Source organism: Cebus imitator, unplaced genomic scaffold (assembly GCF_001604975.1).
Source record: "Cebus imitator isolate Cc_AM_T3 unplaced genomic scaffold, Cebus_imitator-1.0 Scaffold251, whole genome shotgun sequence".
NCBI lineage: Eukaryota > Metazoa > Chordata > Mammalia > Primates > Cebidae > Cebus > Cebus imitator.
This window is the reverse complement of record NW_016107566.1, coordinates 2,037,147-2,049,862: the sequence shown is the minus strand read 5'-3', so window position 1 is coordinate 2,049,862 and position 12,716 is coordinate 2,037,147. Positions and strand designations below refer to the sequence as shown.

At 35.6% G+C, this 12,716-nt stretch overlaps 1 protein-coding gene across 1 annotated transcript in view; it reads left to right on the top strand.

Annotated features, from left to right (window-relative positions):
* Positions 1 to 12,716, top strand: part of DCHS2 (dachsous cadherin-related 2) — a 275,941-nt gene that overhangs the window by 230,198 nt on the left and 33,027 nt on the right. The window contains exon 14 of the mRNA XM_017498790.2: positions 5,522 to 5,635. Coding sequence (XP_017354279.2) covers positions 5,522 to 5,635 — 114 coding nt within the window. The remainder of the gene's footprint in view (positions 1 to 5,521; positions 5,636 to 12,716) is intronic.

Sequence of the window (12,716 nt, the reverse complement as noted above, 5' to 3'; positions counted from 1 at the left end):
TTTTTATATTAACAACATGTCTCCCAAAATGCAATAAAATAAGCAGCAGATTATAATGCAATTTGAAAGAGTTCTCAACATGTGTAGTGACTTGATTCCACCATGATTGATTAAAATCCATTACTTTGTCGCTAAATGACTTCATAACAGTCTTGAAAAGAACAACCATTTGGAAATTCTGATAAATGATTTTTAAACTTTATTACAGTTTATTTTAAAAATAATGTTTATAAAGAGAGTAATATATTCAATATATATTGAGTTTTCTTGCCCTTTTTCCATAACAAATTCTGTTTTATGCCTTTTATTATAACTGAGTTTTCACTGAAGTTCCAGTTTTACAGGTAATATCACATACTTGTTTCCTTTAATATTTACAGTGATCATTGCATTTTTGAGAGTTAAGCATTAAAAGGCTTCTGGGGAAAACTACTATTTGTTCCAGACCCTTTTCTTTTTTCTGCTTTTTTCAGTGAAATCCTGTTACATACCCAGGAAAAATATACATTTGGCTTGATTTAGGTGTCATTTTTGTTATTATCTCTAGCAAGATGGGTTTCAAGCTGTGATCTCTGGGGCCTGGGTATGAGGGTTCAATGAGATAGTTCAGCAAAGATCTTGAGTAGGTGGTTTTTTGTTGTTATTTTGTTTGTTTGTTTGTTTTTAACTACTGCAAATCTCACTATCAGATGTGGTCTTATAGCAGTGAGTTATTTGAAAAAAGATTTTTTTTAGTTAAAAAATAATTGCTGTTGGCTTACAGTGATCCTGTAGGCAGAGACCAGGATTTTTCTAATCTCTCATGCTAGAAAATGTCAGTGTCCTTTCTCCACTGTCTCCCTTTTTAACCTCCTTTTCTCTCATATTCATTAAGCATCTACTACATACAAAGAAATAAACTTGATACACAAAACAACATGTTTTATTCTTGAAAAATTATACTAAGCAAAAGATGCCAGATACTGTAAGATTCACAAGTATATGAAATTTTCAAAGCTAAACTAACATAGAGTTATAAAATATATACAATACAAATATATAGAAAATCTCCTCTGCTATCATGGAACTTAGTCCAATTTAAGCAGGGAGATGAAATCAGTCTTCAGCTATGCTCAGTACAAATCCTTAGATGACAAATTAGTAGCACAATCTAAGTGCCAAAAGAGCTGGTAACAAAAGAGGAGAGATTTGTCTTCTCTATCAGAGATTGTAAACAAGAAAACCCAGAATTGGAGGCAGACCACAGCTGTGTTTTGTTCAACCAATACAGTGGGTTTTCCCCCATAAATTAAATTATTTTCCAACACTTAGAAATTAAGATATTTCAAATAAAAATAAATACAAAATTTCGAGCTTCTCTTGAAAAGCACAGAATCTTCAGTGTCCTGAAGCCTCCTTTCCCTGCTGGCAGCAATAGGCTGACGGTGAGTGTCTGAGACACTTTCAGGCCTCCTCTACCATTTGACCTCTTCATTTGTTCATGCTTCTTGCTTTTACCCAAAGACATATGGGATGATGAGTCCTGCTCCATACTCCTCTCTGACACTGTGTCAGCTCCTGTTCCTTTTAAATGTTCCTCTTACTTTTCTCTTGTGATTTGTTACCACTCTCTTATGCATGGCCTCTGTTACAGTGTACCCAGCAGCAGGGTAGACCTCTATGGCCTTACCTCCTATCCATCTCTCCCCAGTCAGGACAGCATGCATACTTTGACCAATAAGTGTCATCCTATGGGGCAGAATGACAGTAAGTGAAGAAGCAGAGTCATTGCAAGACTGGTAGTCTAAAATAGTTATAGGCCTAAAATCAGAGGACTAAGGCCAGTAAGGAACTATAAGGAAGTTTCTTTCTTTTATTTTTTAGAATATATATATTATATTTATGTAATATTTTTTCTGTATATCCATATTTGGCTTTTTGTTTTTAATTTGTTTTTATCTTAACAGATTTTTAGGGAACATACGGGGTTTGGTTACATGAATAAGTTATTTAGTGGTGGTTCTGAGATTTTGGTGCACCCATCACCCAAGCAGTGTATATGGTACCTATTGTATAGTCTTTTATTCCTCACTTTCAGCCAGATCCCCAAAGTTCATTGTATCATTCTTATGTCTTTGTGTCCTTATAGTTTAGCTCCCACTTATAAATGAGAACATACGATGGTTTTCCATTCCTGAGTTACTTCACTTAAAATAATAGTCTCCAATTCCACCCAGGTCGCTATGAATGCCATTATTTCATTCCTCTTTATGGCTGAGTAGTATTCCATGGTGTGTGTCTCTCTCTGTGCGTGTGTGTGTGTGTGTGTGTGTGTGTGTGTGTGTGTGTGTACACCACATTTTCTTAATCCACTTATTGATTGATGGGCATTTGGGCTGGTTCCATATTTTTGCAATTGTGAATTGTGCTGCTCTAAGCATGCATATGCAGGTATCTTTTTTGTATAATGACTTCTTTTCCTCTGGGTAGATACCCAGAAGTGGGATTGCTAGATGAAATGGTAGATCTATTTTTAGTTCTTTATGGAATCTGCACACTGTTTTCCATAGTGGTTGTACTTGCTTACATTTCCACCAACAGTGTAAAAGTGGAACTATGAGGAAGTTTCTCAGAAATGGAAGGTGAGTAGGAAACAGGAGGCCAAGGAACAAAGATGAATTAAAAAGAGGGGTGGAAGTGACCAAAAAGCACATGAAAAGATGCTCAACATCATCAGACCTCAGATAAATTAAAATTAAAACTCCAGTAAGATACTACTACATATCCACTAAGATGGCTACAATTTAAAAGATTCATAATACCAGTCAATGTGGATGTATTAGTCTGTTCTCACACTGCTATAAAGATACTTACCCGTGACTGGGTAACTTACAAGGAAAGAAGTTTAATTGACTCACAGTTCTGCATGGCAGGGGAGGCCTCAGGAAACATAATCATGACAGAAGGGGAAGAGGCATGCCTTACATGGCAATAGATAAGAGAGAGCAGCAAGAGCAGGGAAAACTGCCTTATAAAACCAACAGATCTCATGAGAACTCACTTCACGAGAACAGCATGGGTGAAACTGCCCCCACGATCCCATCACTTCCCACCTGGTTTCTCCCTTGACACATGACAGTTATGAGGATTACAATTTGAGATGAGATTTGGGTGGGGACACAAAGCCAAACCATATCATAGAGTAACTGCAATTCTCACATGTTGTTAGCAGAAATGTAAAATGATACAATCACTTTGGAAAAATAGTTTTGCAGTTTCTTATAAAGTTAAATGTATACTTATCATAGGTATTTACCCTTGAGCACTGAAAACATGGGTCCACACACACACTTGCCTATGAATGTTCATAGTAGTTCTTTTCATAATAGCCAAAAAATTGGAAACAATTCAAAAGTCTATCCATAGGTAAAGAAAAAGAAATTGTGGTTTGTTCATTTAATAGAATACTACTCTGCAATAACAATTGTATGAATTTTTATACACAAAATAACATGCTTGATTCTCAAAAAATTATGCTGAGCAAAAGAAATCGGGTATTGTGTAATTCATCAGCATATGAAATTTAAGAGGCAGAACTAATCTAGAGTTATAGAAAGCAGATCAGTGATTTCTTGGGCCCAAAAGTAAGAGAAAACTGTGAAAGGGCATAAGAGAACATCCTGAGTTGTTAAAAATATTCTATGATCATGATACTGATTATACATGTGTATATAGTTTTCAAGATTCACAGAAGTGTTTATTCAAAATATGAACATATTATTGTATGTAAATTTCATGTAAATGAAATTGATTAAGTGGAAAATACTTTTACAAGTAAGACAGTCAATCCTAGGAGGGAGACACATGGACAACTAGGTTAGGATGAGCAGCAAAGGACAAAGGACATAAAATATTACAAAGACATTGAAGTACTAAGTTGGGGACCAACTGAATCCTTGGGACCCTTCCAGCTGCTGTCAATGGCTTTTTTCCCCAGAGCTTCCCATACAGAGAGCTGCCTTACCCAGTTTGTCTTAAAGGCACTCGACATCTTCTCATATCAATCCTCTCAAGAATTTTGCATTTCTTCATTGCTTCCGTTCACATAAAGCGAAGATCTGCTCATCCACTTATTTTTATAAATAAAGTTTTATTGGAACACAGCCACACTCCCTTGGTTATGCATTGTCTGTGACTACTTTCATGCTACAATAGCAGATTTGAGTATTTGCAACAGGATTGTGTGACCTGTAAAACCTAAAATAGTTATTATCTGGCCCTTCAAAGAAAAACTTGCTGATTCTTGACATAAAGCTACACTTTCTCCCTGGCTCTCCAGCTCTCCCATTCTCTTGCTTACCTCTGTTAACCTTTCTTCATATTATATTTATACTTTCTGTTTAAATTTATTCCCCACTCCTGCCTTATTTGGTTCTAGATCTAATTACGAGGATTGTCTTCTTGCCTCTATCCTTGCTAATTCTTCTTTCATGTTGGCATTTGGTCTGTTTTCATAACAAAATGACTTGCTTCTCTTTTGTCTTTCCAAATCCTATACCGAACTGAATTTCTGTTTCTAAGTTAACTCTCGACTGTTTCAAATCTCTCTGAACAATTCTTGAATGAATGCATGTCTTGCAGTTAAGTTGTTGGTTACTCTTTTGTTGGGTTGCTTTTACCTACAACTAGATCAGAAGCTGCGTGAGGGAATGTTTCTTTTCTTTATGCTTCTATAGCCTCCTTTCCCACTCCCACCTCCAATGTTTGGGGCAGTGTGTCAAATGTTTAATTTGTCCATGTCTTTCCATCTCCCCTCCCACAGTCCTAAGTCCTTGTCTTCTGCTTGGACTATTGGAGTATTATCTTAATTGGTCTCTCTGCCCCATTCTTACCCCTCTTTTCTCTGTTCTCACAGCAGTTAGTGTGATATTTTTAAAAAGTAAATCCTATTTTACTCTACTCCTTAAAATGTTCCCATGACTTCCCTTTGCACTTACAATAAAATCTGACTCTTGCTTACCCTGCCACCTCCACTTTCTGCCTCTTCCCCTATTCACTGTGCTTTACCCAACCAAGCCCTTTCCTAGCCCACAGCTTTTGTGGTCGTGGCTCTTTTTCCCAGAATCTTCTTCTTCCAGCTCTTTCTATGGCTTTTCATCCTTCACTGTGCCCAGGTCACTCTAAAGTCTGGTGCTTCCCCTGAAAAAGGAGTACCTTCTATCAAGTAACCTTATTTCTCTCTTTCTAGGGGCCTGACACAGTGGAAACGTTTCCATGATTATGTATGTTTTAATGGTTTATTGGCCGTCTCCTTACACCAGTTAATAACCAACATGAGGACAGAGAGGCTTTCTATCTTGTTTGCTAGCGTGGCCCCAGCACCTAGCATGGGATCTGGCTCATTGAAGACAATCAGTAATGATTGAATAAATGAACAAGTGAAAATATAGTAGGCAAATAATAAATAATCAGTATTTTTTCTTGTGTTTCCATGGCTTTTTTTTTATCCTAATGGAGTTCTTCTTTTACCTAATTTTTGCAGGTACTTCCATTGTGACTGTAAAAGCTTTTGCTCCTGACTCAATACAGGACAGCATGAAATATTCAATTTTTAGTGGAAATGAAGATGGAGTTCTTTCCCTGTGCTCTAAGTCAGGTAATTTTTCTCTAACCTATAATAGCTTCATTTTCTGTTCCATTTAGTGTTATTTCTGCAAAATTTGCAAAGTAGAAGTTGTTAGAGCTAAACAGTTTAAAAAGTAAGCAAGAAAGGATTTTTAAAGCTGGCCTATGATAAATTATGGGAAATCAAGAACTATTTATGTATTTAATTAATTTATCTATTTATATTCACTAAGAAGTATATTCTTAATATTTCCAAATTAGACAGTGCCTATTCTCCCCTTCAAAGTTTTGAATATAAATTAGTTTCCACTTACAATTTACCCATCTATTTGGGATAATTGGAGATATAGTACTGAGATCATTGACACTGAGTCTGAATTCAAAATAAGCATACATGTCTAACCGTAAGGAATTTTCATCAGAGATTCTTATAATTTGCCACTGAATGTCAACAACTCAACAATAAAAAGGACAGCTGGTATGGTTTCTATACAGCAGTAAAGAAATTACTTCCAAATACAGCATGTATCAAATTCAGCTTCAATAAAACCATTACTGTTTTAAATGAATACCAATTGTTTATTTCAAACATACTTTTTTTTTCCCTAACAGCTCTGTGGTAGATACACATCTACTGCTTTGTTGTCAGACTTCAAGAAAAATGTTTCTAATAATGTCTATGTTGCCATACAAGCACAGTATTTAATCTATACTACATGCACCTGGAATAATTGAGAGTGGGTAATTCCTTAGGTAAATGTCCTGTCATCCAGGGTGGTGTTATGACCTTTTGGTCCACACAGCCTTTGGTCAACAGCCTTTCTGTGGTAGCCTGCTAGAAGTCTTGATCTCGTCATCCCATTGTTGCATTAAAGGATGGGTTAGGAAGGCTGTTCACAAAAGGGTCATTTGTGAACATTACCAAGTCTTAATTTTCTTGCAGTCCAGGTGTCTGAGGGTTCAGGGAAAGAAGCCCAGATCAGAATGCTTAGGAAGAATGAAGAGTAGCATAGCTGGCATGTTTTCCCAGGTTAGCCAGATCCTCTGCCACCGCACTCTTAACATGGCCTAGACCTGGTCTTATTTCTTCTACCGTTCATCATTAAAATGCAGATAAAATCTTCTTAGGGTCAGTCCAAAGAGGTCATTCACAGGAACATCTTTATTTTTTGGTTAGGTAATTTATTTACATTACATCTTAAAATTTTATTGTGAAATATCTACCAGATGGTATGTTGAAGTGTGAAAGACTATTTAATGAACAATAGTAAAATAAAAATTCACACACATGACGGTAGTCCCCCCTTATCCATAGTTTCCCTTTCTCCAGGCTCAGTTACCTGTGGTCAACCATGGCCCAAAAATATAAATGGGAAGCTCCAGAAATAAGCAATTTACACTTTTTACATTTCTTGCTATTCTGAGAAGTGTGATGAAATCTCACATCATCCTACTCCGACCCACCCAGAAGTAAATCCTCCTTTTGTCCAGGGTCTCCACACTGTACGTGCTCCCTGTCTACTGCTCAGTATCTGTCTCAATTCTCTGTTTCACTGTCACATGTTGCAGTATTTATAGTCATATCACTCTTAGGTAACTTAATAATGGCCCCAAAGCACAAGTGTAGTATTCTGGCAATTCGGATATGCCAAAAAGAAGCAGAAAAGTGTTTTTGATTTTTCTGGGGGAGGGGAAGTGAAAAGTAAAACTTCTCGATTTAATAAGAAAAGATTGTATACTGAGGTTGCTAAGATCTACACTACTGTAGATAATGAATATGCTACCTGTGAAATTGTAAAGAAAGAAAAAGAAATTTGCGTGTTTGCTATGGCACCTCACAATGCAAAATTCATGGCCACAGTGCATGGTTAATGCTTAGTTAAGAAGGGGAAAAGCACTGAATTTGTGGGTGGAAGACCTGAATAGAAAACGTGTTTAATTTGACAGTAACGTGTTGCACCAGAAAGCAATAAGCCCTCAATGAAGACTTTAGCAAGGGATCCGCCGAAATCAGTGACCCTAAGACAGGTTTGGACTGAAAAACACAAAAACTACTGGAGAGGCTGCATCTGCCAACAAAAAGTTGCTGCCACATTTCTGAAAAACTTGAAGTCAGTAAGGAGAAAGGAAACCATCCAAAGCAAATCTTTAATTGCGGTAAAACTAGGCTTTTCAGGAAGAAGATACCCAATAGTACCGACATTCATAAAAGTACAAAGGAAGCAACAAGGTATAAAACATGGAAGGACAGATGAACTCTGGTACTGTGCGGCAACACTGCGGTACACATGATAAAATCAAGTGTGGCACACGAAGTGAAGAACCCACATGCTCTCTAAAACAAAAAAATTATCTGCCTGTGTTCTGGTAACATAAAAAGAAAGGATGGGTGACACAAATCTTGTTTATGGAATGATTCTACCAGCTCTTCACCCCAGAAGTGAAAAAAAAAAATAACTTGAATGAGGAAGGGTTGGAATTCAAAGTTCTATTAGTTTTCGACAATGCACGTGGTCATCCTCTGAAAATAGATCGTATTTTTACCTCCAAATAAACCCTCCATGCTTCATCCCCTTGAGCAGGCATCATTTGGTTTGTCAAGGTCACACACCTGCCTGGTATTTAAGCACATTTGATCAGCCATTAATTGAGGCAGACCATAATCTGGACATAATGTAATGCTGGAAACCATTCACTGTTGCTGACGCAGTAACATTAATCAAAGCTGCAATGCACGAATTAAAACCAGAAACTGTAAATGCCTGCTGGAAGAACTTCTAGGGTGAAGTCATGAATGATTTTAATGGCTTCCTGGGGATTGATGGAAAAGTTAGGAAAATAATTCACACAGCAAGACAAGTTGTTGGAGAAGGGTTTGCCGACATGCTTGATGAAGAAGTAGAACTTACTGAAGGCCATTGAGAAGTGTTAATAAATGAGGAAGAACTTTTTGAATCATCTACAGAGAAAGGGAAGACAAAGAAGAAACTAAAGCAGAACCAACAACGCAGACATTACTGAAATTTGCTGAAATGTTTCAAATCACACAGATATGAAAAGATAAAATTATAGAATACAGTCCTCAGATAAACTACAGCATTGAAGTCACCCATATGTTCATAGAAGGATTATAACCTCTGTACCAACACTTTGATTAAAAAGCAGCAAGCTTTTATTACAATGATTTCCAAAAGGTTTTAGAAAAAAAATGCAAATCTCAAGGACTGCCCACCATCAACATCATCTGCTCCTGACATCCAACCATCGACCTCATCGTGGCTCAGTGATCCAGGACCACTTGATGCAGATGATGATCCTTCTCCTAACATACCGTCAGAAGTTCAGTAGTAGCCTACTGCCATGTCACAATGCCCACGTTATTCACCTCACTTTCCCTTATCATGTGGGCATATTGTCATCTCACATCATCACAAAGAAGAAGGATGAATACAATATAATATGATATTTTGCAAGAGACCACATTCACATAACTTTTATTACAGTATATTATAATTGTTCAATTTCATTATTAGTCGTTGTTGTTAATCTCTTACTGTGCCTAATTTAGAAATTAAGCTTTGTCATAGGTATGCATGTACAGAAAAAGGCATAGTGTATATAAAGTTTGATACCATCCAAGTTTCAAACATTCACTGGGGTTCTTAGAATACAGCTGTCACAGGGAAGGGGGAACTACTGCTGTACTAGAACTTTGGAAAGCCTCTTGTGCTCTTGTGTGACCCTTCCTTTTTATATCTCCTTTTTCCTGGTTTTTTTTTTTTTTTTGGTTGTTGTTCAGAAATATGCATACATTGTGGAATGGCTAAATTGAGCCAATTAACATACACATCGCTTCATGTCTCTCTTCTTTTATTCCAGAAATAATTAGTAACTTGAATTTGTATTGATCATTGGCTTCTTTTTTCTCATAGATAAAGACAGGTTCTCCCTATATTGCTCAGGCTGGCCTCAAACTTCTGAACTCAAGCAATCCTCCTGCCCTGACCTCCCGAAGTTCTGGGATTATAGGCATGAGCCACTGCACCCAACTCATCACTGACTTTTTTTTTCTTATAATTTTCCCACTACATTTGAATTTCTAAACAACATGTCTTTTACTTTTACCTTGACTTAAGCATGATAATAGAATCATGTTATATACTATGCTATGACTTAATTTCTTTGCTCAACATTTTTACTATGACTTATAGTGGGTAAACCATTCCATGTTAAAGAGGAATAGCAAAGAATGAAATGTACTGGCTTGCATATCTCTTGTTAGATTTAGCTTAAGTACTTCGTACTTTTTCTTGCTATGGTAGATGAAAAAAAAAATGCTTTTCCTGACAGTGCTGGTGTATATATTTCAAACTGACTTTTCTCTTTTGATTTTGTATCTAGCAAATTTGCAAACTAGAGACTGACATTTTTCTGTATATTTGACACATACAATCATATCTGAAAATGACCACTTTCCCCTGTTGGAAATTATATAGTTATTTCTCTTATTTCAATGGCTAGCCTAGTTATTTTAACATATATAAAGTCCAACATTAATCAATATTCTCTTCCTGAGTAATACAAGAGATTTGCAATTATTGATCTCCAAGTACTCTTATTTCGATTTACCTGCTTTTTTTTTCTTACCATAATTTTACTTCTTTCAAATAGGCATTATTAGTATTTTTCAGTTGATTTAGCTGCCTCCTTGCTGATGTCTCTGCTAACCATTCTTTCTTACATCTCAGCTTTTCTTCTAATATTCCTTTTTTTTTTTTTTAACTATCTCCTTTAGTGAGGATTTGTATAGTAAGCTCTCTCAGATTTAGGGAGTCAAAAAACATAGTTATTTAATCCTTGCTTTTAAAATAGTTTTTGTTTGTCTTGTAATTAATTCTAGCTTCACAGTTATTTTTTCTCATCATAGTAAGGTATTATTCTACTGTCTTCTGGCATCCCATTGTTGCATTAAGAAGCCAGCTGTTGATCTAAACGCCATTCATTAGTATCTTTTGTTGGAGCTCCAATTAGACAAATGTTGGGCTATGTGACTCTCTCCTAAATCTATTTTTTATATTTTTTCATCTGTCTTTCTCTTCATTCTAGGGAATTGTATTTTTCATTTCCCAAAGTTCTTTTGGGTTCTTTTTCAACTCTTCTTTGTCTTTGAAAAATAGCTTTTTGTTCCTTGCTCATATTTCCAAGGTTTTTAAAAAATGTGTTTAAACATATGTAATAATTCTGTGTCCAACAATTCCCACATCTGAAGTCTTTGAAGGTTTGGTTCTGTTGTCTATGGGTTTGCTTGCTGTCACTTATGGTTCCTTGTTTCTCTATGATTTTTGTGCTTGTAGACTGAGCTACTCATTATCCTTGAAAGCCCTTTGAGGATTCTTTGAAGCCTCAGCTGAATATGTACCCTTAAAAGAGGATTTGCTTTCTTTTCTGCAGTTTACCTGGAGAATAATCTGGGAGAAGCTAGTTTAAATTTAATTCCTAAGATTTTTAAAAATATATGTAACTATGATAGTATAGCTACCATGAAGTCAGGCTTAAACTAGTACATAAGATTTTTTGTTGTCTCCCTTTCAATCAACACCACAGTTAAAAAAAAAAAAGTCAAGTTTCTGTGCATCAGATGAAGGAGGATCATCTGCTTTGGGTGATTCTGGATCATGGAGCTGTGATGATATCAACAGTTGGATGTCAGAAGCAGACAATGTCAGTGGCTGGGGATCTTGATAGTTGGTGACTTTTTGGCCAAAGCCTTTGGAAGAACATTGTAATTAGAAATTGTAGTCTCTTTCTTTTTAACTCATCACTATTGCTAAAGATTATAATTCTTCTGAGATCACATGAGTGACTTTGATGCTGCATTCCATGTGAGGATTATATTCATAATTTTGTTCTTTAATATCTACCCAATTCGAAACACTTCAGCACATTTCAGTGATCTCCATGTTGCTAATTCTGCTTCAGTTTCAGTGTTGTTTCTTTTTTCCAATAATGGCCGCTGATTTGGAATATATGTAGCCTTTAAGTTTCTGGCTTTATGCTGGTTTTTCCTATTAGCCCTTTCACCTTTTGTGGGTTCTCACCTTATTTTCCACACTCCATGCAATTATCAGAAATAAATATTAAGATAGAAGGTTGTGGTAAAAATCTTTGGAACAAAAGTGAGCTATTAATTAATGCTTGTTAACCTCTCAGTGTTTCTATCTTCATTTCTGTTTTGTCCTCTGTGGAACTCTTACAACTGTACCAACTCAATAATGCATTTTAATACATACACATACATGTCTATGCATGTATATATATATATATATATCATATATATAATTTATCAAGCATTTTAGTTGTTTTTATCATGAAGATTGGTCAAGTATATGGTTTACCATACTGCTGTCAAGAAAGCTTTTTTAAAACTTTAATTGTGATATTAAATGCATCTATTATGCTACCTTTGACAGATTATCATTAAAATTATATCTAAAATTGTATCTAATTGTATAGGTTTTCTTAATGTATGTATTTTAAACCATAGACCATTTAAAATGCAAAACTCATATATATAATAGATCAATAATATTTATCTCTAAGACTCATATATATAATAGATCAATAATATTTATCTCTAAGATTATAGTAACAAGAATAAAAGTGTGAGAAAACCATTTTATTAGTAATTAATGTAATAAGTTGTCATTGGAGAGATCTCTGATGAGAACTGTGTTTTCTGCCAATTTCTGCCAGTTTACCCTCTGTTCCATAGTCACAAACCAGGTTGACTCTGTATTTCAACTTCATGCCACTTCAGAGCAAAAACAACTATTTCTCACTGTCTAAACCAGCAGCAATTTTAGACCTTGACTAAGGTTTTGTATGTAAATAACAGATGGCAACATTCATTTTAGTATTTGTTACAGTGGCACAAAACAAAACTGATCAAACTTTCAATAAAGACACCCTTTTAGTAGGAGAGGGTTTGAAAGCTACTGAATAACATAAATATTTATCACATTCTGCTTTGCTTTGTACAGATGCATGTACACAGTATATAATTGATGGAAGTGACCTGATTATGTTATTAAGCATGTAGCATTTGAAGAACC